This window comes from Esox lucius, chromosome 22 (genome assembly GCF_011004845.1).
Source record: "Esox lucius isolate fEsoLuc1 chromosome 22, fEsoLuc1.pri, whole genome shotgun sequence".
Lineage (NCBI taxonomy): Eukaryota > Metazoa > Chordata > Actinopteri > Esociformes > Esocidae > Esox > Esox lucius.
Genome location: NC_047590.1, coordinates 16,508,517 through 16,536,157, shown reverse-complemented (window position 1 = coordinate 16,536,157; position 27,641 = coordinate 16,508,517). Strand labels below are relative to the sequence as shown.

Genomic DNA, 27,641 nt, shown 5'->3' with positions numbered 1-27,641 from the left:
CTTCAAAGGGGTAGGCATGTTGTGTAAATCAAATGAAACAAACCCCGAAAAAAATATTAATTAATTCCAAGTTGTAAGGACAAAAAATAGGGGGGTAAGAAACATTTTGCAAGGCGCTGTAGCTCCCCCTTTATGGTTCATTGTAAAACATTAACTGCTACTGACAGGTTTACTACTGCAGTCTATGGGGCTGGTATTGAACAGGATACCATAACAACATCAGATGCTTTACTTTCAGTATATGCCGGGGACCAGCAGAGATGAATAAGCTATGGATCATTGCAATCTTAACTACAGGTCAGACATCCTCTGTGTTTTAAATATGTTTGTAAGTACATTATGGTTTACATTGTATACCGAAATGTATCTGCATAGGAATGCGTGCATCAATGTTTGATGCATTTAGCAACTCATTATTACAAATGTATAACATTAACTGTATTTTAAAGTTGGTTTATGTATTTTACAGTTTGGTAAGAGATGCAATGGCCTTAATGATTACCATACCATCTTCTTCCGCTTATCCGGGGCCGGGTCGCGGGGGCAGCAGTCTAAGCAGGGACTGCTGCCTTAATGATTACTGTTTATTAAAATATTATTCATTATTATTGCTAACCTGTTATTTATGGACCAGAACATTTAGGTTACCATATCAGTTTTTCCAGTTTTTATCTAACCTTAGATCTTTTACAGTATGACACGATTCATCTGTGTAAAACAAAATGGTTTAGTGTAGACTATGATTGTTTCTTCTACTTTTTAACTTCTGGGAAAAACTGTTTGTCTTGAGGTCCAACTTTGTACATTAATAAAAAAATGTGAGCAACTAACAGTCATTAAGGAAAATCCTTTCCAGATTTTATTGTATGAAATATAAAAACTAAATGGATGTAATCACTGATCAGCACAAAAAGTCAAAGTAATAAAAATTAAATCTACAAATTGTTCTAAATGAATTACAAATACAAAACAGAAAATAACTGATGGCTAAGATAATAATTGAAGTACTAACCAACTGTGGCACCTTCCAGAGAACTGTATTTAACCTAAAATACTTTGAAACATTGTCAATTGTACACAGGTGGCCTCTGTTCAACTAATTAGATGACTTCTAAAGACATGGCACCACAGCTCATTCGGTTATGTCAAAGCAACAGGGGTGAATACTTATGCAATCAATTAGTTTTATATTTGTAATTAATTTGGAACAATTTTCATGTATTGTTTTAAAATTTTACATAATGGGCCTTCTGTTTTGTTAAGTGAAACACCCCTGAAGAAATCAAATGTGAAAAAGTCCAATATGTCTAAATATTTACATAAGAACTTTAGCTAGATCAAGGGCAATAAAACTCACACAGATATATTTGAACTTTCTTAATCCCTTTCAGATGTTATCTCCTGCCCTTTGCAACTACTGGGTCAATAAAAGATAAACTCACAATCTACAGTATGTTAGTTCTGTTAGCTGATAAATTTCAGTTAATAATTTGAAATAAAAATTTCAATATCTAGTGTGATGGTAATTCCATCGATAGGAACTCTTAAAGGAGTAAGTAAAGAGACAAAATACTCTTGGCACAATTAGCAGTTTATTTACAAATAGAGAGACGCATCAAAAGCTTACAGAATAATCCTCAGTAAATACATGAACAGTCAGTATTTATTACAGTTAAAAGGGCTGTGGTAAGTTACTGCCCTGCTGTCTTATGTCACATAGGTTTTACCCAAGGGGCAGGCTGTCCAGCCCCACATTAAACCAAGGACCTTGTGGGTAACCTTTTAAACTCTAAGGGACACAGCATCTGGACAGAGAACAGATAAACTGATGGTTTAAACTGATAGACAATTATTTTAAGGGTTTACTCTTAACCTATAAATCAATACATGGACTTGCTCCTACTTACCTTGCTGAAATGATCCAGCCATACATACCTACACGTAACCTTAGATCGCAAGATGCAGGCCTTTTAATTGTACCTAGAATTTCTAAACAAACAGCTGGCGGCAGGGCCTTTTCTCATAGAGCTCCACTACTGTGGAATGATCTGCCAATTAAGGTTAGAAATGCAAACTCAGTGCAAACTTTCAAGTGTCTACTAAAAACTCATCTCTACAGCACGGTTTATAATTAGGTGTAGCCTGGCCCGGGGGGGTGAAGGTGACCAGTAGGCTTGATACTGTCCACCCTTGCTGTCTTGCCAGGTGGGCTCTCGTCGCCACTGGGATGCCCTCCCTCCAATGCCTTTCGGGGGAAGAGTCACTGGCTTGTTGTTGACTCTCTGTTGCGCACCTGTGCAATTGGGCTGAACGCTGCTAGCAATACTCGGCCCTCATTCAGGGGGGTTGCGGTTGGTGGGTGTCCCTTTGGTTGATGCCTGGCAATGTGGGTGGATTGATTTCCTGCCTGTTGGGCCCTGTCCGGGCCTCCCCCGGGTAGGGCCACAGTGTCACCGGACCCCCCCGTCTCAGTTCCAAGGTGTTACGCTGATATATTATTGTGCTGGGGAATATGAGGAATGCACTACTAACTTTTCTCAGTCTCCTCCAGTTTTAAATTTTAGGAGGAGATGAGGTCCTGGTCCACACCTGCGGATTACCTGGTTTGGGGGGCCCGTTGCTGTCCCTGTACTTGTCCACCTGGTCATATTTCTGACCTAGTCTAAAATCAAATAGACTCTGGATTTAGCCCAGAGAAATGTATTTATTATTCCAATTGGAGTCTTAATATCTCACCCAGCACAGCCAGAAGAGGACTGGTCACCCCTCTGAGCCTGGGTCCTCTCTAGGTTTCTTCCTAAAATTTGACCTTAGGGATTTTTTCCTAGCCACTGAAATTCAACACTATTGTTGTTTGCTCCTTGGGGTTTAGGGCCGGGTGTCTCTGTAAGGCACTTTGTGACAACTGCTGTTGTAAAAAGGGCTTTATAAATAAATTTGATTGATTGAATTAATGGATAACCCACTGACCTCCTGAAACCATCCAGTGATGACCATTAACTGCAACAAAACAGTACTCTTTAACAACATGACCCTGTTGATATCATCACCCTAATGATTAGAGATCAGAACAAATCTGAAATGTCTGGATGCTCATTTAAATGCTTCTAGACCATTACCTTCGTTGTAACTCCAAGACCACTCATTTTCATTACACAGAACTATCACATACAGTGGGCATAAAAAGTCTACACACACCTGTTAAAATGCCATGTTTTTGTGATGTGAAAGAATGAGACAAAGATAAATCATGTCAGAACTTTTTTTTACTTTTAATGTGACATATAATGTAAACAATTCAATTGAAAAAGAAACTGAAATCTTTGAGGGGGAAAAATAAAAACCTTACAATAACCTGGTTGCATAAGTGTGCACTGGGATGTGGCTGTGTTCAGAATTATCCAATCACATTCAAACTCATGTTAAATAGTAGTCATTACACACCTGCCATAATATAAAGTCATTCTGATTAATCACTAATAAAGTTCAGCTGTTCTAGTAGGATTTTCCTGACATTGCATCTCAGAGCAAATGCCATGGTCCGCAGAGAGCTTCCAAAGCATCAGAGGGATCTCATTGTTGAAATATATAAGTCAGGCAAAGGGTACAATATAAATTCCAAAGCATTAGATATACCATGGAACACAGTGAAGAAAGTCATCATCAAGTGGAGAAAATATGGCACAACAGAGACATTACCAAGAACAGGACATCCCTCCAAAATTGATGAAAAGACAAGAAGAGAACTGGTCAGGGAGGCTTCCAAGAGGCATACAGCAACATTAAAGGAACTTCAGGAATTTCTGGCGAGTACTGGCTGTGTGGTACATGTGACAACAATCTCCCGTATTCTTCATATGAATGGGCTATGGGGTAGGGTGACAAGACGGAAGCCTTGTCTTATAAAGAAAAACAGTTTGCAAAAACAAACACATCCCCCAAAAGCACATGGGAAAATGTGTTATGGTCTGATGAAACCAAGGTTGAACTTTTTGGGCATAATTCCAAAAGGTATGTTTGGCGCAAAAACAGCACTACACATCACTCAAAGAACACCATACCCACTGTGAAGCATGGTGGTGGCAGCATCATGCTTTGGGGCTGTTTTTCTTCAGCTGGTACCAGGGCTTTAGTCAGGGTGGATGGAATTACGAACAGTTCCGAATACCAGGCATTTTTGGCCTTCAGGTGTCCGTTAGAAAGTTGAAGATGACGAGGAAGTTCACCCAGATGATTTGGAATGACCCAGCCATAGGCCAAACCTGAATCTAATTGAACATCTGTTGGGTGATCTGAAGAGGGCTGTGCAAAGGAGATGTCCTCACAATCTGATAGATTTGGAGAGCTTTTGCAAAGAAGAGTGGGCAAATATTGCCACGTCAAGATGTGCCATGCTAATAGACCATGTGCCATGCTAATAGAGTGCTGTAATAAAATCAAAAGGTGCTACAACAAAGTATTAGTTTAAGGGTGTGCACACTTATGCAACCAGGTTATTGTGAGTTTTATATTGTTTATTTTTCCCCCTCAAAGATTTCAGTTTGTTTTTCAATTGAATTGTTCACGTTATATGTCACGGTGGAAAAAGGTGGAAAAAGGTCTGACATGATTTATCTTTGTCTCATACATCATAAGAACCTGGCATTATAACAGGGGTGTGTAGACTTTTTATATCCACTGTAGTACAGCAAAAGCTTTTATGTTAAAAACACTGGTCAATGGAAGTAATTTCAGGTGACACATATATACTGACAGTATGGGGTAAGTTGCATCGACATGTGGGTGTGTAAACAATAATCACTGAATACATCCTTCAATTTCTTACTGGTACAAGGTCCTCTTATTCCAATTGCTTAATTCACTGAAAAGTCCTCTCGTGTTTTCAATTAGATGTACTTCCAAAGTCATCATAAATGTTCTGCTCCTCCAAATGTCAGACAGTCAGTAATGAACCATTTCCTGACAGAACAATTTAACAGAACGTAAAAGTCTGATGTTTATTCCAAGGTGTTGTCCATAGTTTAAATGCAGGTTACCATGACACAGCTTTAGTTGTCTCCATTCTAGCTGCTTTATCAGCCAGGTCAGGAGAATCTGTGTGTTCTCCTATGTAAATGCCAAGATGACCAGTTTTAGCTAAGGGCTCTATAGCTGCAGGCCGGTCAGAAGTGATGGTCACCAGTCCCAAAAAATTCACTTTTCTCTCAGTGACTTCAATTCACTGCGCCTACTCTTTAAACACCGAAGCCCTCCTAAAGCATGTGTCGTCATCTCCAGGTTCCTCTCTCAGCTACCTGGACAGCAGATGAGATGTACCTGGTATGGACCCAATCAGCGTTGCATGATGTCGTGCAGTTGGTCTTCCACGCCCCAGTAAACGTTGTCCATAACCGGAGCTTTCCTTAGCCTCCATCCTCTTGGTTGGAGGTTGCCTTCTCCATGTCATGGCAGAATCATCAGGACTAGAATTAGTCCAGCTGTCAGGAACCAGGCATCACTGTAGACGTGCGGCACCCCAGGGTAGAGTCCGCTCGTAGCTGTAGGACAGTCTGTGTGTGTGTGTGTGTGTGTGTGAGATCCATCTTATCTCAGCCCACCTCACTGTTGTCCTTTAAGCCAAACTCAGTCTTTCTGGGTCCAACCAGTCCTCTATCGCTGAATCGCTTTCAAGTGTCCTGTACCTGTCAGTGAATTCTCCTTGAAAAGATTAGTTGCAACTGCACAGTACACAATCCGAAATATGTCCATTACATTAGTTTGTTGCATCTAGTAAACGCATTTGAACCCTGCCCTACCAAACACTCAAACTTATATTTCTGCTTCCTTTGTCTCAAGGCAAAAGTCTTAAAACACAAGTATTATCCCAGTTATCATAGTAAATACAAACAAAGTGAAACTACATTATTTAACCAAACCCAATTCAACATTTTAAAATAGGATGTATTATTTGGCTATTCGGGGGAATAAACAGGCTTTGGCTAATTTGCCCTCTGCTGCAGGCCATGACTATATTGGATGCGAATCCAGCCTACATGGGAAACAGCGTATGTACTTAATGTTAAAGACAACGCCATGTGGTTCATCATTTTACTCCATACAAGGAGAGAGAAACACAACATTTTAACCCTTCAATTTTGCGGGTTCGGCACTAAGGCAAAAGCCAAAAGAGTGGGCCTTGCCAAAGAATCACAACAATGACGCAATGAGTGCGTTCACCCAAGTGTACACCAAACAAACAAAACCTGGCAATTTCCAGGTTTACAACAATCTCGGTAGACAAGATCAAATATTCCAGCAAGGAATACACAATGCAGCCAATCGGATCACTCGTGCACAAGGAATACCAAAATGGAAAAAATGCATTTACTAGGTGTTGACCACAACCAGATGTTGACAAATGCCCGGGACTCGTGCAACGATCGTGTACAGAACAAGCACAAACGGCACACTCGCATATACAACTTCATTAACCCTACTATTCACAAACCACAAGCCGACCAACAACTTTGGCATTTGACAGGAGCAATCCCTACTCCATCTTACAGTCTTTTAAAATGGTGGACATAGAGCTTGACAAAATCTGTGAGGGCCCCCGAGTGTAACAAGTGGTCGTGCCCCACAACACGGATACGTAACAGTTAACCTCACAGCACCGGGTAGCCGGTGTCGGCAACAGGTTCGCTCCCCCCATGTCGCCGGAATTCAATCCGAGGACATCCCACTGCTAACCCACAGGGACTGAATCTCCCCTACCTACAATACAGGCCATACGAGGAGACATACAGTGGGGAGAACCAATATTTGATACACTGCCACACTGTCAATTTTGCAGTCTGTAATTTTTATCATAGGTACTCTTCAACTGTGGGTGACGGAATCTAAAACTAAAATCCTGAAAATCACATTGTATGCTTTTTAAGTAAATAATTAGCATTTTATTGCATGACATAAGTATCAAACCTGACATACAAAACCCAACCACATAGTTTACTAAAGCGTATGACAGCTGTATTTGCCCTCTGCTGAAGGCCATGACTATACTGGATGCGAATCCAGCCTACATGGGAAACAGCATATGTACTTAACTATTTGATACACTATTTGATATATATCCCAAAAATAATTTAAGCTGGACGCCCTGACTCTCACCCTTTATGTAGCTAGCCCACGAGCGGGGGAGGATTTAGGCTCCGGGACCCAGTGACCGGCCGTGCACGTTTAACCCGCTAGGAAATTATTTCGAGACACTAAATTAAGTAACCAAGGATGAGCTCCCAAAGTGTGATGGCAATTTCATCAATCAGAACTCATAAAGGAGTAAGGACAGAGACCAAATTATCTTGCGCAATTTAATGGTTTATTTGCAAATAGGAGAGACGTGTCAAACGCTTAGAAAATTAATCATCCGAGGTGTCTCTAACTTAATACATGAGCAGTTCGTATTTATAGTGGAAAAAGGGTTGTGGTAATTTGCTGTCCTAACTCAACAGAACACATTCCCTTTGTTCTATTACTACCTAGGCTTCACACAAGGGGCAGGCTATCCTCCCCCAGATGGGTAACTTCTTCACCCCCCTAAGATGGGTTATACGGATAGGCAAATTTACAAGAAACCCTATAATCTGTTGATATCAGTCAATAATGACCCTAAACACCAGATCCCCCTCTCCTACATTCCTTTTCTTATCCAAACATGGGGACTCAGTACCTTTAACTAGTAACCCATTTATACATGTATAGGACGAAGTATATTTCAGTTCAAGAATTTCCACAACACTGCACAGTACACAATCAGAAATATGTCCATTACATTAGTTTGTTGCTTTTTGTTAATGCATTAAAACACAGTCCTACCAAGTACCTAAACCAACCAAGTACTTAAATCAGTATACCTGAATATCCATGTCTTTCTGCTTCCGTTGCCTAAATAGATTAGAACTGTTGTGAACAGTAACAGTATAGTAGAAACACTAAGATTTCTGGTGATTCTGTTCTGCTAGTGTAGAACAAAATAAATTCACTCTTTCAATTCAATGACCAACCAATAACAAAACTACAAGAAAAGAACAATATCCTATTATGGTTTCAATTACTCATCATCAGCTAAGATAGTTTGCTTACGTTGAAGAATCACTCTCAAAGAGTAGTTCATAAACAAATCTCAGTTCATCATCTAACTACATCTTAGGTGATATAGAATTACATCTGATTGTTGTGTCTAAGAACTACAATCAAATTCACCTTTGTTTCACAGAAATGATCAAATACTTTATTACAAATCAAAACATTTCACACCATCTTGAAGCTCAAATAACTTTATTTGAGCGTTATTTAACCTAATTTCTCTACAAGATGTTGCATAGTGTCAGTTTCGCCTAAGTACTGACACATAAAAGACACTGCAATCCTACCATAAAACATGACCCCGCACCCCTATGCCCTAACCCTGGAGTGTGGGGGGGGGGGGGGGCGGTTTACTGACCTAAGGATAACAAACCCTAGTCTTGAAGAATAGACCCCTGACACATTTCAATTTGTTCTGGGGCCATCTCATATTACAGAGTGGTGTTATCTCGAGAAACAAGCCAGCTAGGCAAGACGTTTTCCATCACTTGAACCAACTCAACATGGAGATGCAGGCAGAGATAAAACAGTCACACAACTTGTGGAGGGACTTAATCTATTTCAAACTAAGCACACTTTTTTCTGCTGATCTATGTCCAGGCAAAATGCTCTACTTCCCCACATTGCGCAAATCAGACCTACAAATCTCAGAGGTGATGACGGGATTTATAAACGCATTGAAAAACAACTTTGCAGTGTTTAACTCTTTTGGTACAGAGGCAGATTGCAAACGTAAGGTAGCTAGCTTTGCTAGCGTTACTTACACTTAGCTTACCCTTTTATATGTTTTCTTTCTAAATGCCGGTAAACGTTTTATGTAGAGCGTCTCTTTGCATAATTTACACCCTGCTGTGTGTTTTCTATTGTAAACTCTCTGGTTCAGGTAACCAAATCTAATTATAGCTGATTTGGTCGACATCTTCCAGACAGCCACTGCTTTACCCATTCACTTTTGGGGTGCAGGGAGGGGTGATGGATAATTTCAAATGAGAAATTAGTGAAGTTATTGGTTGCATTTGAAGCGTGATGTTTTACATCCAATCACAGTATTGATATTAACAAATACATTAAATAATGTACAGGCAATTTAGTGAAATTCCCACAGTTGTGGCCTTGACAAATTCCTCTTTGTCCAAGACCGAGAATATCGTTGAAAAGTTCATTTGTTTCCGTAATTCAAATCAAAAAGTGACACTTTCATATATTCTAGATTTATTACACTTAAGTGAAAAATGTCAAGCCTTTTTTGTTTCAGTCTTGAGGATTATGATTTACAGCTTAAGAAAATCAAAATCCAGTATCTCAAAATATTAGAATAAAAATTTACAGTACAGAAATGTTGATCTGAGAAAAGCTTTAATGAGCTAATTAACTCCCTGAGCCTTCAGTACACACAACCACAATTATGGGACGCTGCTATACTATTGTGCTTGGGGATTGTGTCAGTTCTCCTTCCCCACTAAGTTCTCCTTCTCCACTATAAATCGTTGTTGATATGAGGAATGCATTTTCTGAATTTTCCCAGTCTCCTCCCGTTTTAAACTTTAGGAGGACATGAGGTCCTGGTTCACACCTGCGAAGTACCTGGTTTGGGGGGCCTGTTGCTGTCCCTGTCCTTGTCCATCTGGTCAAACTTCTGACCTAGTCTAAATTTAAATAGAATCCCACATGCATTTATTAATTATTCCAACTGGACTCTTAATATCTCACCCGGCACAGCCAGAAGAGGACTTGTCACCCCTCTGAGCCTGGGTCCTCTCCAGGTTCCTTCCTAAAATTCGGCCTTCTTAGGGAGTTTTTCCTAGCCACTGAAATTCAACACTACTGTTGTTTGCTCAATGGGGTTTAAGGCCGGGTGTTTTTGTAAAAGCACTTTGTGACAACTGCTGTTGTAAAAAGTGCTTTATAAATAAATTTGATTGATTGATGGGGAAGACACTCATTGACAGCCTCAGTGAGGAGGATAAGCCACAAGGCTGAAAGGGCTGGCTGTTTGCAGGGTGCTGTATCAAAGCATAGGAACGGTGTGGTAAGAAAAGGCAACCCAGAGACAGAGTCTTACCTGAGCGAAGGACAAAAAACTGGACCACTACTCAGTGGTCCAAAGTCCTCTCTTCAGATGAAAGTACATTTTGCATTTCATTTGGAAATCAAGGGGCCAGAGTCTGGAGGAAGAGTGAAGAGGCACAGAATCCAAGTTGAAGTCCAGTGTGAGGTTTCCACAGTCATGATTTGGGGTACCATGTCATCTGCTGGTGTTGGTCCACTGTGTTTTATCAAGCCCAATAGTCAATGCAGCCATCTGCAAGGAGATTTTAGAGCACTTCATGCTTCCATCTGCTGACAAGCTTTGTGGAGATGCCGGTTTCCTGCCCACAGTGCCAAAACCACAGGTAACTGGTTTGCTGCCCATGGTATTACTGTGCATGATTGGTCAGCCACCTCACCTGACCTGAACCTGTGATGGTAATTCCATCGATCGACACTCTTAAAGGAGTAAGAAACAGAGAAAATTCTCTTGGCACAAGTTAACCATTTTATTAATTATTTGCAAATAAGAGAGACGCGTCAACTGCTTACAAACATAATCGTCAGAGGAGTCTCTCACTTAACACATGTACAATCTGTATTTATTACAGTTAAAAGAGGTGTGGCAAGTTGTTGCCCATCTGTCTTCTCAATACAACACATAGGTTTTTACTGAAATGGCGGGCTGTCCCCCCACCTTATCTACCTGTATAGAGAGAAAATTCATTCTTACAATAAAGAACTGAGAGGCGCTACACGTAGTGTACAACCTCAGTGCAAGACAAAAGTGTATAACAACGAAATACAGTTTAGGAATCCTTTTGTAATGAAACCACAACAAACTCCAAGTTCCCTCTATTCTTGGCTTAGGGCCTATCTGACCATTTTAATTCAGCTCCTCCCCACTCAATGGATTATCACAGGTCCAGGCTGTCTCCGTACCTCTCTCTGGGCTATACCCAACACAAACAGTACCTCCAGGCACCAATGGATCGATACTTCTCAAGTAACCCAGCACATTCTTCTGCATTTACTAATACGTTTTTTCAGTTCAATAATCCATTCATTTAATATTTGATTGTACCTGAAAGGTCTTCTACAATATCTAAAGAAGTATAGTAGGCTTTGGTCTCTATAATAGTGCACAAACAACATATCAATTTTACTCTTTTGGGAATAGCCAATGTTTTCCCAGGAGTTGACCATCTCTGCCTTCCAGAGATTTCCCAGCCAGGTCGAAATCATTCAGGCTAGACAGGACTGACTACTTCAACACTGGCACAATGGTTGTGGTCTTGAGGCACATGGTGACAACTGCATGGTCCAGTGACAGGTTGAAAATGTCAGTAAAGACCTCGGCCAGCTGCCCAGAACATGCTCTGAGCCCACGCCTGGGGATGCCATCAGGACCAGCAGCATTGCGTGCATCCACCTTGCTCAGTGCTGACAACACTTCTGCGGTTGATAGTCTGAGAGGGAGGTCATCCGTAGGGTGTTCAGCTTTAATGGTTGGATCTTTATAGTCTCTGTCGAAGCGAGTGAGGAACCTGTTTAACTCATTGGTGATGGAAACGTCGCTGGATGTGGGGGTAGTGTTCTTTGGCCTGTAGTCTGTGATGGCTTGGATGCCGTGCCACAAGTTCAGAGTTGTTGAAGTGCTCCTCAATCTGCAGTTTGTGGTTATTTTTAGCCATCTTGATGCCCTTTTTCAGGTTGGCCCTGGATGAGCTGTAAGCCTCTGCTTCATTGAATCTGAAAAGCAGCGTTGCCGGACCTCTCTGTTCATCCACAGCTTCTGGTTGGGGAATGTCTTTATTAGTATATGGGTGGTGACAATGCTGATGCAGATGTTGATGTAATCCAGAAAGGAAGAAGCACATGTTTCAATGTCCATTTGGGAGTCAAGGTTGGCTTGAGTGGTAAACAAACTCCAGTCTGTTTGTTGAAACTGGTGCTACAGAAATGAATCTGACTCCTCTGGCCACACGTTGATAGACCCCACTGATGGTTTCACACACTTATTGAGGGTATCTACTGATACCATTGAAAGATATGTGCTACAAATAAAGACAGAATTCCCTCTCCCACATGTACGATACTAGCAGGACAATGGAATTCATCTTCTTGACTAAACACAGACTCTACTTTACAATCAGCTCAATGCCTAACCATAGATAAACATTGCTGAATTCATTAATACATAAGGCTCTGTACATTTCCGTAACAGCTGAAAAACCTGAGTACCAATAACTCCAGAGCTCCTTTCCACCAATAAATGCAATTCATTTACTTTGTTTATTTGCATGTTAAAAACTTTCCAACAATAAAAACAGTGCCACTGCTATGTTCACAGACTTTTTTTTTTTTGGTAACCATGACAGTTTAATGCAATTGACAATACAACACTTACGAAAGTTAACAACACCTTCAGCTGCTGCCTTGATACTCTGTGTACAAACTTGGTTGATGTTTTTGAATGCTTGGCAAATTATCTACTACAAACAGTTAACAGCTCTCACTTATCAGGCAATTTTCCTACTGTATGGCCCTGAAAATGTCAGTCCTTAAGCCTCTGTTAGGAAAGCATAGACTCTTGTGTAATCAAAAACTACAGACCTATATCCCATTTTTTTTAACAAATGAGCTTGAACTCTTGAACTCAAAAGGTTACATTCATACTTTCCTATTTCAGCCCCATCACAGCACTGAGACTGCCCTTGTTAAAGTTTAAAACAACACTGGTCTAAACACTGATTCTGATAAAGTGTCAATCCTAGTGTTATTGGACCTTAGACTGTTTGACCAAGTTGACACTTCAATAATGCTATACAGGCTGTAAAACTGGGTTGGTCAAAATTGGTCTTATTTATAAGACGGAATACTTTGTCTTCATAGACAACATTGTTTGAAAGAACTTGCAGGAAAGTGCTGTGTCAAATAGTGCCTTAATCCAACTATTCCAGACACCATATGTGACGACTACGACCTCTGCTGGTTCACCTCCCCCTGCAGCGGGCGGGCCCCGGCGGTCGACGTCACCGGCTTTCTGACACCACCGTCTCATCATGCATTTCACCTGTGTCTCGTTTAGTGCACCTGTTCATCATCACTGTTTCCCCCGGTATATATGTTCCCTCTGCTCCCCCTGTCTTTGTGTGTGATTGTGCTCTGCCACTGTGTTTATGTATGCGTCTATGTAAGACGCTCGTGCTGTATATTTTGTTCCAGTTCTATATAAAAACCTTCATCCGCCGCGCCTTCTCCGGTTCCTCCTTGCTTCCTCAACCTCCGCCGTGACAGAATCACACACCTATCAAGAAAAGCAGCAAGGATATGGAGCCCGAAGGAGCTACAGGCGAGGTCGGTGTTGCGGAGGCGGTCAAGGTGCATTCAACAATGCTGGCCAGCCTAGGCGCCGCGATGGACAATGTTCTGAAAGCGGTGCAGCGCCTAGAGCTGAGCCAGCAGCACCCCGCAACACCGGCCGTCTCTCCGCCGGCCCCAGCCTCGCCACCAGCCATGGGGCCGTTGCATCTCCCTTTGCCTAGGGATTACAACGGGGCGGCGGACCGCTGCCAGGGATTCCTATTGCAACTGGACATCGCGCTCCAGGCGATGCACCCTGCGCCGACCGAGGCACAGAAGATCACCTCGCTCGTCTCCTGCCTTTCCGGAAAAGCCCTGGAGTGGGCCACCGCCGTCTGGAACACCGAGCAGCCCACCCAGGGCAGCTACGCCGAGTTCACCCGCCGCTTCCGAGCCGTGTTTGACCACCCGCACGAAGGAAGAGAGGCGGGTGAACGGCTGTTCCACCTTCGGCAGGGGACGAGGTCGGCGCAGGAGTTCGCACTGGAGTTCCGGACCCTGGCAGCGGGATCGGGGTGGAACGAACGGGCTCTGATCGACCACTACCGCTGTAGCCTTCGCGAGGACGTCCGGAGGGAGCTGGCTTGTCGAGACGTGTCCCTCTCCCTCGATCAGCTGGTTGACATGTCCATCCGTCTCGACAACCTGCTGGCTGCCCGAGGACGTCCCGGAAGAGGCCCGTCCGTTCCACCCTACCAACCATACCAACCCGACACCGCCGTCCCCATGGAATTGGGAGCGGCTGCACTGCCGGGCAGACGTCGGGGAGGACAGGTGCGGAGTGCCTCCAGGAGGCAACGAGGCCGTCTTACTGCACCACACCGCACCTCCCTCCCTGAATCAAGAGGCGACAGGCAGGGCACTTCCGCATCACCCCAGGTAGCACATGCACATTCGCCACTAACCTCTTCCCTCTCTATGTGCACTGTCCCTGTTAGGTTCCCCGGATTTTCGCTGCTTGCCCGGTGTAAGGCGCTGGTAGACTCAGGCGCAGCCGGGAATTTCATGGATAGGTCCTTTGCCCTACGGTCACACATACCCCTCCAGGCCCTCGACACCCCCCTGCCCGTGAGAGCTCTAGACAGCCGGCCGCTAGGGTCAGGGCTGGTCACTAGTTGCACTGTTCCCCTCCTCCTGGTCACCGACAACCGACACAGTGAAACCATTTCATTTCACGTGATCGACTCACCCACGTTCCCCGTCGTTTTAGGTTTCCCCTGGTTGTCCCTACATGACCCTGTCATCTCTTGGTCTAGTCGACGTCTGTCGGGGTGGTCGCGGAAGTGTCAGGGTAGGTGTTTGGGTGTTTCCGTTGGCTCGACCTCGGTGGAGAGTCCAGACAGTGCGCCTGCCGTGCCCATTCCCCCCGAATACAGGGACTTGGCTACGGTTTTCTCCAAGGCCAAGGCTGCTGTGTTGCCACCACACCGGCTGGGGGATTGTGCGATAGACCTCATTGATGGAGCCGCACTCCCGAAGGGTCACGTGTATCCACTGTCCCGCACCGAAACGGAGACTATGAACGCCTACGTTGCGGAAGCGTTGGAACAGGGATACATTAGGCCCTCCAAGTCACAGGTCTCCTCGAGTTTCTTTTTTGTGAAAAAGAAGGACGGTGGTTTGCGCCCGTGCATCGATTACCGGGCGCTGAACAAGATCACCATTCCGTTCCGCTACCCTCTCCCTTTGATCTCTGCGGAGGTGGAGAGGATGCACGGGGCCCGCTTTTTCACTAAATTAGACCTCAGGAGTGCCTATAACCTGGTGCGTATCCGGGAAGGAGACGAGTGGAAAACTGCTTTTAGTACCACGTCTGGCCATTACGAGTATTTAGTGATGCCGTACGGGTTGATGAATGCTCCTTCCGTCTTCCAGTCCTTCGTAAACGACGTATTCCGGGACTTGTTGTGCGAAGGAGTGGTAGTGTATATTGATGACATCCTGATATTCACTGCCACCCGCGCTAAACATGTCTCGTTAGTGCGCAGAGTGCTGGCTCGACTGCTGGAGCATGACCTGTACGTGAAAGCCGAGAAGTGTCTGTTTTTCCAGTCGTCTGTGTCCTTCCTGGGATATCACTTTTCCAGCGCAGGTGTGGCTATGGAGGAGCCTCACATTGATGCCGTGCGTAATTGGCCGACCCCAACCACGGTTAAGGACGTGCAACGTTTCTTAGGCTTCTCTAACTATTACAGGAGGTTTATCCGGGGCTTTAGCCAGGTCGCGGCTCCGATCACCTCCCTTCTGAAGGGGGGGGCGACCCGGTTGCGGTGGACCGTGGACGCGGAGCGGGCGTTTGTGGAACTGAAACACCGTTTCACCACCGCTCCGGTCCTGGCCCATCCCGACCCGTCGCTCCAGTTCATTGTGGAGGTGGACGCGTCCGATTGTGGGCTCGGTGCCATCCTCTCCCAACGGACGGGGTGTCGTAACACGCTCCGTCCCTGTGCCTTCTTCTCCCAGAAGCTCAGTGCGGCGGAGCGGAACTACGACATAGGTGATCGTGAGCTGCTGGCCGTGGTTCGAGCTCTGTCGGCGTGGAGGCACTGGTTAGAGGGGGCTAAACACCCTTTCCTCGTCTGGACTGACCACCGGAACCTGGAGTACATGCGGGCAGCGAGGAGGCTGACCCCTCGCCAGGCAAGGTGGGCTATGTTCTTCACCCGGTTTGTGTTTACTCTCACCTACAGGCCGGGGAGTAAGAACGTCGGGGCTGACGCGCTGTCCCGCCAGCATGACACGGAGGAGAGGCCGGTGGATGATGCTCCCGTGCTCCCGGAGTCATGCATCGTGGCACCGGTGGTATGGGAACTGGACGCGGACATCGCCCGAGCGCAGCGCGACGAGCCCTCTCCGCCCACATGCCCTGAGGGCCGTACGTATGTGCCGGCGTCTGTCCGCGACCGCCTCATCTACTGGGCGCATACATCTCCCTCCTCCGGTCATCCTGGCATCGGGCCAACAGTGCGCGCCCTGGCCGGTAAGTACTGGTGGCCCACTTTAGCCAAGGACGTGAGGGTATACGTCTCTTCCTGCTCGGTGTGCGCCCAGAGTAAGGCACCCCGGCACCTACCTGTGGGCAAGTTGCACCCCTTGCCCATTCCACAACGACCATGGTCCCACCTTTCTGTTGATTTTTTGACTGATCTCCCCCCTTCCCAGGGCCATACCACCATCCTGGTCGTTGTGGATCGGTTCTCGAAGTCCTGCCGCCTCTTGCCTCTGCCCGGCCTTCCTACTGCCCTACAGACCGCGGAGGCCCTGTTTACACACGTCTTCCGGCACTATGGGGTGCCCGAGGACATCGTGTCTGACCGGGGTCCCCAATTCACGTCTAGGGTGTGGAAAGCCTTTATGCAGCACCTGGGGATCTCGGTCAGCCTGACCTCGGGCTACCATCCCCAGTCCAACGGGCAGGTGGAACGGGTAAACCAAGAAGTGGGTAGGTTCCTCCGGTCCTACTGCCAGGACCGGCCGGGGGAGTGGGCAGAGTTTCTGCCGTGGGCAGAATACGCACTGAATTCTCTGCACCACTCCTCCACGGGCGTGACACCGTTCCAGTGCGTCCTGGGCTACCAGCCGGTCCTGGCGCCGTGGACGCCGAGCCAGACCGGTACCCCTGCGGTGGACGACTGGTTCCGGCGGGCAGCGGGCACATGGGAGGCAGTACAATCCCGCCTCCGGCTCGCTGTCCGCCGTCAAAAGACCAATGCAGACCGCCACCGCGGGGAGGCCCCGGTGTATCGGCCGGGCGACCGGGTCTGGCTCTCGTCCAGGGACCTGCCCCTCCGCCTGCCCTGCCGGAAGCTGGCCCCGCGGTTTGTGGGGCCTTTTAAAGTCCTGAGGAGAGTCAACGAGGTAACATATCGGTTACGCCTTCCCCCCGACTACCGTATTAACCCCTCGTTTCATGTGTCTCTCCTCAGGCCGGTGGTGGATGGTCCCCTCCAGGGGTGTGAGGTGCGGGAGGTTCCCCCTCCCCCTCTGGACATCGAGGGGGCCCCGGCGTACTCGGTCCGCTCCATCATCGACTCGAGGCGCCGGGCGGGGGGCCTCCAATACCTCGTGGAGTGGGAGGGGTACGGCCCGGAGGAGCGGAGCTGGGTTCCGGTGAAGGACGTCCTGGCTCCCGTCCTTGTCCGCGAATTCCACCAGCGTCGGCCGGATCGCCCTGCTCCGCGCCCCCCGGGTCGGCCCCGAGGCCGGTGCCGTCGCGCGGCTGGGGCCGCGCGTCAGGGGGGGGGTACTGTGACGACTACGACCTCTGCTGGTTCACCTCCCCCTGCAGCGGGCGGGCCCCGGCGGTCGACGTCACCGGCTTTCTGACACCACCGTCTCATCATGCATTTCACCTGTGTCTCGTTTAGTGCACCTGTTCATCATCACTGTTTCCCCCGGTATATATGTTCCCTCTGCTCCCCCTGTCTTTGTGTGTGATTGTGCTCTGCCACTGTGTTTATGTATGCGTCTATGTAAGACGCTCGTGCTGTATATTTTGTTCCAGTTCTATATAAAAACCTTCATCCGCCGCGCCTTCTCCGGTTCCTCCTTGCTTCCTCAACCTCCGCCGTGACACCATATTACAGAACATAAACTACTATCCACCTAGTTAGAGACTAAGTTCCTAACAGTGAAACCGTTGTTTAATGTGCATCGTTTATTGGCAGTGATCCTGACTCTCTCCTATTTTACTGAAGTTTTCTACTCTGCTTGAGACTTGGATCTTTTCTAATAACTTGTTTGCATGGTTCTTTTTCTACAGTGTCTTTACTGCATAAGGGTCTCACCAGACTTTCTGCCATTCCAACGTCCACTGAACTGAATACCCCTAAGAATGACAAAACCACTACCATGACTATACAGACAACTGTTAATACTAATTATGCTACTACTATCTTCAATGCTACTCACCCCCTCATCAGTGATAAAGCCCTTGAAGGCACTCCCTTCCCTGGGGATGTTACTACTATTAACCCTCTAGATGCTACTACAACTTACCCTCTAGATGGTACTACAACTAACCTTCCAGATTGTACTACAATTAACCCTCCAGATGGTACTACAACTAACCCTCCAGATGGTACTACAACTAACCCTCCAGATGCTACTACAACTAACCTTCCAGATGTTACTACAACTAACCTTCCAGATGGTCCTACAACTAACCTTCCAGATGGTCCTACAACTAACCTTCCAGATGCTACAACTAACACTCCAGAGGGTAATACAACTAACCCTCCAGATGCTACTACTACTGAACTTGCAGCTGGTAATACTACTAAGCTTCCAAATGATATTTCCACTGACCCACCAGCTCATACTACCACAAAACTTCCAGATGAGACTACAACTGAACCTCCAGCTGGTAATACAACAAATCCTCCAGATACTACTACAACTATCCCTCCATATGCTACTACAACTAACCCTTCAGATGCTACTACAATTTACACTCCAGAAGCTACTACAATTTACACTCCAGAAGCTACTACAACTAACCTTACAGATGGTACTACAACTAGCCCTCCAGATGGTACTACAACAAACCCTCCAGAGGATACTACAACTAACCCTCCAGAGGATACTACAGCTAACCCTGCAGAGGATACTACAGCTAACCCTCCAGATCGTATTACAACTAACCCTCCAGATCATACTACAACTAACCATCCAGATGGTACTACAACTATCCCTCCAGATGGTAATACTACTAGTCCTGCAGATGGTAGTACTACTCACCCCCCAGATGGAACGACTACTTACCCACCGAATGTCACTACTACTAAACCTCCAGTTGGTTCTACAGCTAACCCTCCAGATGGTACTACTACTAACCATCCAGCCATTACCACTACTATCCCTCCAGATGGTAATACTACTAGTCCTGCAGATGGTAGTACTACTCACCCCCCAGATGGAACGACTACTTACCCACCGAATGTCACTACTACTAAACCTCCAGAGGGTACTACAACTAACCATCCAGATGGTACTACAACTATCCCTCCAGATGGTAATACTACTAGACCTGCAGATGGTAGTACTACTCACCCCCCAGATGAAACGACTACTCACCCACCGAAGGTCACTACTACTAAACCTCCAGAGGGTACTACAACTAACCCTCCAGAGGGTACTACAACTAACCATCCAGATGGTACTACAACTATCCCTCCAGATGGTAATACTACTAGTCCTGCAGATGGTAGTACTACTCACCCCTCAGATGGAACGACTACTTACCCACCGAATGTCACTACTACTAAACCTCCAGAGGGTACTACAACTAACCATCCAGATGGTACTACAACTAACCATCCAGATGGTACTACAACTATCCCTCCAGATGGTAATACTACTAGACCTGCAGATGGTAGTACTACTCACCCCCCAGATGAAACGACTACTCACCCACCGAATGTCACTACTACTAAACCTCCAGAGGGTACTACAACTAACCCTCCAGATCATACTACAACTAACCATCCAGATGGTACTACAACTATCCCTCCAGATGGTAATACTACTAGTCCTGCAGATGGTAGTACTACTCACCCCCCAGATGGAACGACTACTTACCCACCGAATGTCACTACTACTAAACCTCCAGTTGGTTCTACAGCTAACCCTCCAGATGGTACTACTACTAACCATCCAGCCATTACCACTACTATCCCTCCAGATGGTCATACTACTAGTCCTGCAGATGGTAGTACTACTCACCCCCCAGATGGAACGACTACTTACCCACCGAATGTCACTACTACTAAACCTCCAGTTGGTTCTACAGCTAACCCTCCAGATGGTACTACAATTTACACTCCAGAAGCTACTACAACTAACCTTACAGATGGTACTACAACTAACCCTCCAGACGGTACTACAACTAACCTTCCAGACGGTACTACAACTAACCCTTCAGTTGGTTCTACAGCTAACCCTCCAGATGGTACTACTACTAACCATCCAGCCATTACCACTACTATCCCTCCAGATGGTAATACTACTAGTCCTGCAGATGGTAGTACTACTCACCCCCCAGATGGAACGACCACTTACCCACCGAATGTCACTACTACTAAACCTCCAGTTGGTTCTACAGCTAACCCTCCAGATGGTACTACAATTTACACTCCAGAAGCTACTACAACTAACCTTACAGATGGTACTACAACTAACCCTCCAGACGGTACTACAACTAACCTTCCAGACGGTACTACAACTAACCCTTCAGACGGTACTACAACTAACCCACCAGATGGTACTACAACTAACCCACCAGATGGTAACACAGGATTTACCACTACCCCTTCAACGACTTCTACCTTTCTAACTACTGCTACTAGCATTGAATATCCAAATACTCATCCAACTCCTAATACTGCCTCTCCAAATACTACTACAACTACTACTACAGCTACTACTACTGCTCTTCCCACCACCTCTTCCACCACAATCCCTCCATTGGTCTGTATCAATGGCGGTGAGCTGCAGAGTGGAGTCTGTATCTGTCCTGATGAATGGACTGGGACGACCTGTTCAAAGGGTTAGTCTACACCTGTACACTACCACACTACTACACTACATTCTATACCACACTAGTACACTACAGTCTAAACCACATTAATACACTACAGTCTAAACCACATTAATACACTACAGTCTAAACCACATTAATACACTACAGTCTAAACCACATTAATACACTACAGTCTAAACCACATTAATACACTACAGTCTAAACCACATTAATACACTACAGTCTAAACCACACTACTACGCTACAGTCTACACCACACTACGTTACAGTCTACATCCTAATACCACAGTACTGCCTACACCACAATACCACAGTATTGCCTACACCACAATACCATACTACAGTAGTCTACAACACACTACTACAGACATTGTTTAGAATCCTGCCTATAATGTTTACATTTATTTATTAACATTTAATTAAAATAAAAACAACTTGTGTCATCATCCTCTTCCATTACCAAACTAGACCCTAATAGTACTGCATTAGCTAGTCCTGAGTGGTTTAAGGGGATAGTAATTTGAGCATTTAAAGCGAGTACGAGGAAACTACAGGTCAATGCAAGCGGATAGACAGGTCGAAGAGCAAGTCGAAAAATATTTGAATACGTATGTATAAACATATGTATAAACATTTAAAAGATAAACTTAAAATTACTTCAAGTTATTTATTAACTTGACATTTTAGATCAGCATTATTCCCTTTTAAAAATTGGCTTTACTGTGCTCCAAGCGATATGCAATGCCATGGAAATGTTCTAATCCTACCCCTGAGTGGTGCTTTAGAAGAACCTTATTCCAGATTTCCTTTGTCTTGCTGGTGTAGATTTTGTTAGAAATTTGACTAAATAATTGTTGGACCTCCCCAAGACCGGTGTATTTAACCTGAAATCATGTGAAATGCCTTAATTGCACAAAGGTGGACTCCATTCAACTAATTACTATTGGTTGCACCATAGCTCATTCAGGAGTCATAGCAAAGGGCTATGACTCAATTGTTTTCTGTTGTATATTTGTTATTAATTTTGTGCAATTTGTGGATTTTACTTTGACATTATTTACGTTTTTCTATTGATTAGTGGTAAATACTAATTCAATCCATTTTGATGTCATGTTGTTTAAAATTGTTTAAGTCTAAGGTGGGCAAACACTTTTGAGAGGCACTGTAGATGTTGACAAAAAACATACACTATTCAGGTGACCAAGGAAATATTTAGACACAGTGCAGCAATGGGTAATCATAGTATGGCAATAATTGCATTAACTTAAATCTTTCTTTTTTGATAAGAAGCTTAAAATACAATAACAAACCTTTGGATCTGTGCAGGGTTACATTTAAATTGTCATGTATCTGGTCTAATTTGGGCCTAAGAAAGAAATCAAAAATGTGTAGTAATTGTGGAATGGTAGTGTTTCATATCTGTTTAGCAGAACTTATTTTGGGTGCATGCACACTCAAATTGAGAATTTCCATGATAAAGCTGAATCTCAGGTATCCCTGAATGGCAGAGCGGTAAAGTAACTGCCTCAAAGTCACCCAGAGGGTGGTGCATTTGTCTACCACTGAGAGGGTTGTAAGGTTAAGCAGGGCCTCACAGTCTTCAACTGGTGCTTCTTCTGTTGACCAATAGAAATGCTGCATTTTAGGATGTACCTTTGTAAGCACACAGACTATTTTTGGTGAGTAAATGTAATGAAACCCCTTTAATCCACTATTACCACAAAAATAGTATTGAGGTTTCTTTGAATAACAATGCAAACATTAGATATTATGCCCCTTTAATGTCATGAGTCTACACCACACTCCTACAACAAAAAATGTAACATGCAATCTATATAAGCTTCAATAATATATTTTGCTAATACTGAAATGTATTTTACTTCAATAGAGAACTTCTGCAATTCAATCAAGATTGACAGATTCTCCTTCCCAAAGACAACGATTGGCTGGTTTGGTTATTCAGCAGAGTTGTGTCTTGAGAATACCATTAATGGTACTTACTGTATATTGACTTAATATGACATTGAAATAAACAATTGCTTAATCAGTCACAAATCCACATCTAAATAAAATACAAATAAAATGTGTATTATGTGTCAGAAATCTTTTTTGGGTTCCTCTTCTCCAGCAGGTTTATCAATAGCTTCAGCAAGATGCTTGAATTCCAGTGGCTCTCCGAGTTTTGGTGTTCCTCAAGATTTAAAGTGTGATTTGACCCTTAGTGAAATTAAAGAAAACGTAAGTTATTAAGCTTATTACATCCTAATGATAATAATACGTCTAGATTTTTGATGTTTTCTAATGGTCAATTATGGTCATTTTTGTGAGGTGGCAATCTTAGAATTGACTTTTACTTGCAGCTCATGATTCTCCTTTATTCAGGTCACCAGCGGTTCAGATAATCTACTGAATCTAGCCTCCAGTACTCAGATTCTGACCTCCAAACCAGAGAAGCTATCAGCTGACAACATCAACACCGCAGCTGAGATCACTAACAAACTGCTAAATTTTACTCAAAGTATCACCCAGGTATAACGTTTAATATGTTTGAGCTTGAAATTGAGTCATTTTCCTTCAATGATTTGGACATGTTCTGGTTTAATATTTCAGGACATCGCTGTGGCAGCAATTACTACCATCAGCCAGCTACTCAATGCCAGTCAGACGAGTACACAGGCCAGCACCGCCGTTAAGAGGTACAGGTGTGGGTGTGGTCTGTGTTTGTGTGTTTAAACTTTGATCCCACCAACCAAACCACTTAACTCTAGGGGTTGTCTGAGATCCCAGAAATTCCACCCTATGTACATTTGTATTTGGGATACGATAGTTTAACTTGTCTGGCTAAAATCTGAAAATAAATCGTTATCTAATTTCCAGCTTATGTGTTAATACAGTAACCTGGGTTCAGAGTCTTTTTAAATCCAAAAAGACAGGCCCTAGTTGGTTTAACTAAGCAGATACAGAAGTCCTCAATATATAAAGCTCATTCAAAATCTTAGGTGAAAACATTTGCAGTGATGACACAGAATTTAGTACAACGAAAAACAAGCAGAGTTTTGGTTTTATCGCCCTCAATTAATTTGTACAGAAATTAAACTAAAATGTGAAAAATATTGGGAGCCCGATAAGAGATTTGGAAAACCCTGATATACATTTACATTCGATCAAGCTTATGCCAGCCACTTAATAATAGAAAACAGAAGCTAACCAGGTCGAAGACAACAAATCTAAATGCAATGTTTCTTAAATTAGCTAGCTAACCACCCCAGTAAAATATGCCAGGTAACAACAGCAGGGTCTGTAGACATGCCCCAACTGTTTCAAATCAAATTATATACTAATAACATGGCGAGAACGTTTATAAATTCGCTGTGGAATACTGGATGCCCCTTCATTAATTAGTGAATGACTCTTAATTTGACTGCCGTTACATGGCAAACATGGGGATTGTATTAACTCCTTGCTATGAGTATAATTGGGTCACAGGGGGATGTCAAGTTTTATTTCGTTGCCCATTAGTTGTTGCACAATTATCAGAGTTAACATTGTATTATTATTATTTACAGAAAGCAGATGGTTTACATTGATAGATTGTAGGAACACAGGAGTGGTAGATGAAGCGTGTGACGTTTCCATTTTTAAGCATTCAGCATCAACTATCAGATCAGAAAAATGCATGCTTATATTTTTACATTAGATTAAAACCATTATGTATTTTTTCTCAGCCTCACGATTACTTTGGAGCAGTTCTCCCTGAAACAGCAAAGTAACGTTTCCTTGATAGTCCAGCCTAACCTGGTAGTGCAGTCTGCCCAGGTACCACAGGACACCGCAGGGATCAAGTTTACTGCTTTCACTGGTGGGTGGGACTGCTAGTGAACCTTCCCTTACTTATACTATATATTTATGATAGTTACAATATTTTTGACTGACTTGATCATGTTCTATATTCTCATAATTTCAAACTCCATCTCGAATGTTTCTCCACAGCTATCTTAAATATACAGCTACGGAAAAAATTATGAGACCACTGCACCTTTTTCTTTCCTTTCCAAAAAAGTCAATAAGTAAGGTTTTGAGTGAGGAACCGAAGGGTTCAAATTAAGAGACCACTGCAAATTGAACGCTTCTGTTCCTCACTCAAAACCTTCCTTTTCAACTTGTTTGGAAAGGGAAAAAAAAGGTGAATTGGTCTCTTAATTTTAGCTGGAGCTGTATATTTTAACAGAAATCTTTTCCACCAGGAACATCTGATAATTTTGTGGCCAACAGAATTCAGCTCAACACTAATTTCTCTGAAAGGATAGTTGGCAACGCAGGTCCTACTGATGTCCAGATGGTTATAAAATTCACACCAGGTAAGCCAATGTTGATATGCAAGTTATTTCAAACTTTGATTTCATTTTACAACTGTTGACAAAAACTGCTGTTTTGTAGTGTCTAAAGCTCATATTGGGCTAGAATGTTTCCTGGAGTGCTAAAAGGAATTAGTTTTAGTCCAACTTTTTTAGAAAGTTAAAGCTAATTTACTGCGCACTTCAAAAATTATAACATGTGATTTGATATCTCATCTTCTTTCTTTTAACATAGAAGTCCAGCTTGATTTCTATTGGTCTTTTAGACATTGGTTGGTTGCTTTCCTCTCAGATTTCCTTCCAAAAAATTACCAACATTAATCTAATGGTTCACATTTAAACATATACTAATTTACATACACATATACATGTACCTTTGTTTTAAACAAAAAGTGAGTTAAGGTTAAACAAATGACACACGTAGGGTAGTTGCACATAAGATTGAATGAAAGAGAACAGACGGCCGCGAACGTAAAGCGCAACTGCGTCATCGTGCATTAAATTATAAACACGCGTCTATGCGTGTTACGTTCACACACATTACTGTGTGTAATTGTGTTTTCTTGTGTACTGCTCTCCTCTATCCTTCACACATCAGGTTTCCCAGGATTGGTCCATCCCTCTGCCATTCTCTATTTGTCCTCTTGTTCCCGCCTACTCATCAGCCAATCCACTTACCGCCCGCATGTCAGGTCCTTACTGTGCCACCCTTTTCAATATAGCCTTGAAAGCATCCAGAGGAGATGAGCTTCATTGTTGACTTTAGGAGACATTGTTGCCACTTCTGTCTTTAGTCCGCGTAGTTACATTTTGTGTGTTTTCTGTTGTAACCTTGGTTGTGTAACTAGATCTCCCACGTCTGTCTTGTAATTATTGTTATTCATTTAGAATTATTATTAATTCTTGTTTCATTTGAGGAAGAGAAACAGGTAAGACGCCCAGGGGTCTACACTTATCCCGTAGGTGATTTTCTGTTAAATACATTAGGTTAGGTGTGAGTGCCACTCCCTGTAAGTTTGGTTACTCAGCTCCATTGTTGTTTACAGTACGTAGGAAGTCTTTATGTATTTTTTTGGCACTGCCTGCGTGTGGTCTCGCGTGCCCAGTCATGGAAATTTGGCGAAAAGGGGTGAATTATCTGAGTTTGTACTAGCTCCATTATTTACTGAAGATTAACCCTTCTCTACCTCCAAAGCCCCTTTGCCATAAAACCAAACATATTTCTGATTTTAGTGTTGTTGTTAAACAGTTACCAGTAACAAGGGAACAGCTGGCTGTTTCTCAGAGGCCTGATCCAAGCCTTTGGGAAATAGTTTGCTTCTATTGTAAGCAAAGAAGCTGAATGGAAAACAATAGCATATTTTATTGACAAAGAGATCCTGATGCGCAAATCGACTTTGAAGCACCGTCTATCAAATTGTAGTGAACAAGTTCTTTCTCTACCACATGAATACCCCTGGTCTGGCCACTTAGGCATTAATAAAATTTACTATTGTGTCATGAGACATTTATTTTGGCCAGCATTAAAGTCTGATGTAGCTGCATATTTTAAATCATGTCACACGTCAAATCGTAGGAAAGCACCATCAGGTTATTCTGCAAGTTCCTCTTCGTCCTATCCCGGTAATAGGAGAACCGTTTGAACATTTAGTGGTAGATTGTGTTGGTACGCTGCCCAAGTCTAATTCTGGTAATCAGTTTTTGCTATGTGTCTCTCAACTCTTTTTCCAGAGGCTACTCAACTTTGGAATTTCTTTCCTCTTTTGGATTTTCAAAATATTTCCGACACATCAAAGCACAAACTTTCTTTTTAAGATGTTTGCACAGGTTTTAAAGTCTCTTGGTATTAAGCACAACATTTAAACCAAACCGAGTCCCAGGGTGTACTAGTACATTGGCATCAAAGTCTGCACTGTGTAAATACTGTCCAGGGAGTGGAAGGGAGAGGATAGAGGGAATTCCAACTGTGTTGTTCACTGTGCATGAAACTGTGCAGGAATCTCTTGGCATCAGTCCTGCCGAGCTAGTATTTGGCCGTACAGTTCATGGTCCTTTTATAGTTTTAAAAGAACAATTGATGTCGTCAGCCTCTTGTGCTAGCAAATCGGTTTTAGACTATGTAATTCGGTTCCCAGTGTGTCTGCATCAGGCATGAACTCTCACGAAAGAAGCGTTTTTGTATACCCAAGTCCGAATTATGCGTTGTTTCAATAGAAAGGCTGTGCATC

General features: G+C 43.8%; 1 protein-coding gene across 7 annotated transcripts in view; it reads left to right on the top strand.

The window, feature by feature from the left end:
* The first annotated feature begins 250 nt into the window (after window positions 1-250).
* LOC105027987 (adhesion G-protein coupled receptor G7) overlaps window positions 251-27,641 on the top strand; it is a 46,944-nt gene continuing 19,553 nt past the window's right edge. For 4 of the 7 annotated variants that reach the window (XM_020042248.3, XM_029116548.2, XM_029116550.2 and 1 more), the window contains exons 1-8: window positions 251-297; window positions 18,281-21,064; window positions 22,947-23,051; window positions 23,187-23,296; window positions 23,441-23,587; window positions 23,669-23,754; window positions 24,784-24,917; window positions 25,303-25,416. In XM_020042248.3, coding sequence (XP_019897807.3) covers window positions 261-297; window positions 18,281-21,064; window positions 22,947-23,051; window positions 23,187-23,296; window positions 23,441-23,587; window positions 23,669-23,754; window positions 24,784-24,917; window positions 25,303-25,416 — 3,517 coding nt within the window. In that variant the 5' untranslated portion in view covers window positions 251-260. Of the gene's footprint in view, window positions 298-18,280; window positions 21,065-22,946; window positions 23,052-23,186; window positions 23,297-23,440; window positions 23,588-23,646; window positions 23,755-24,783; window positions 24,918-25,302; window positions 25,417-26,024; window positions 26,106-27,641 lie in introns of those variants that run through there. The other 3 variants (XM_010900397.4, XM_029116552.2, XM_029116553.2) reach the window with 3 other exon arrangements.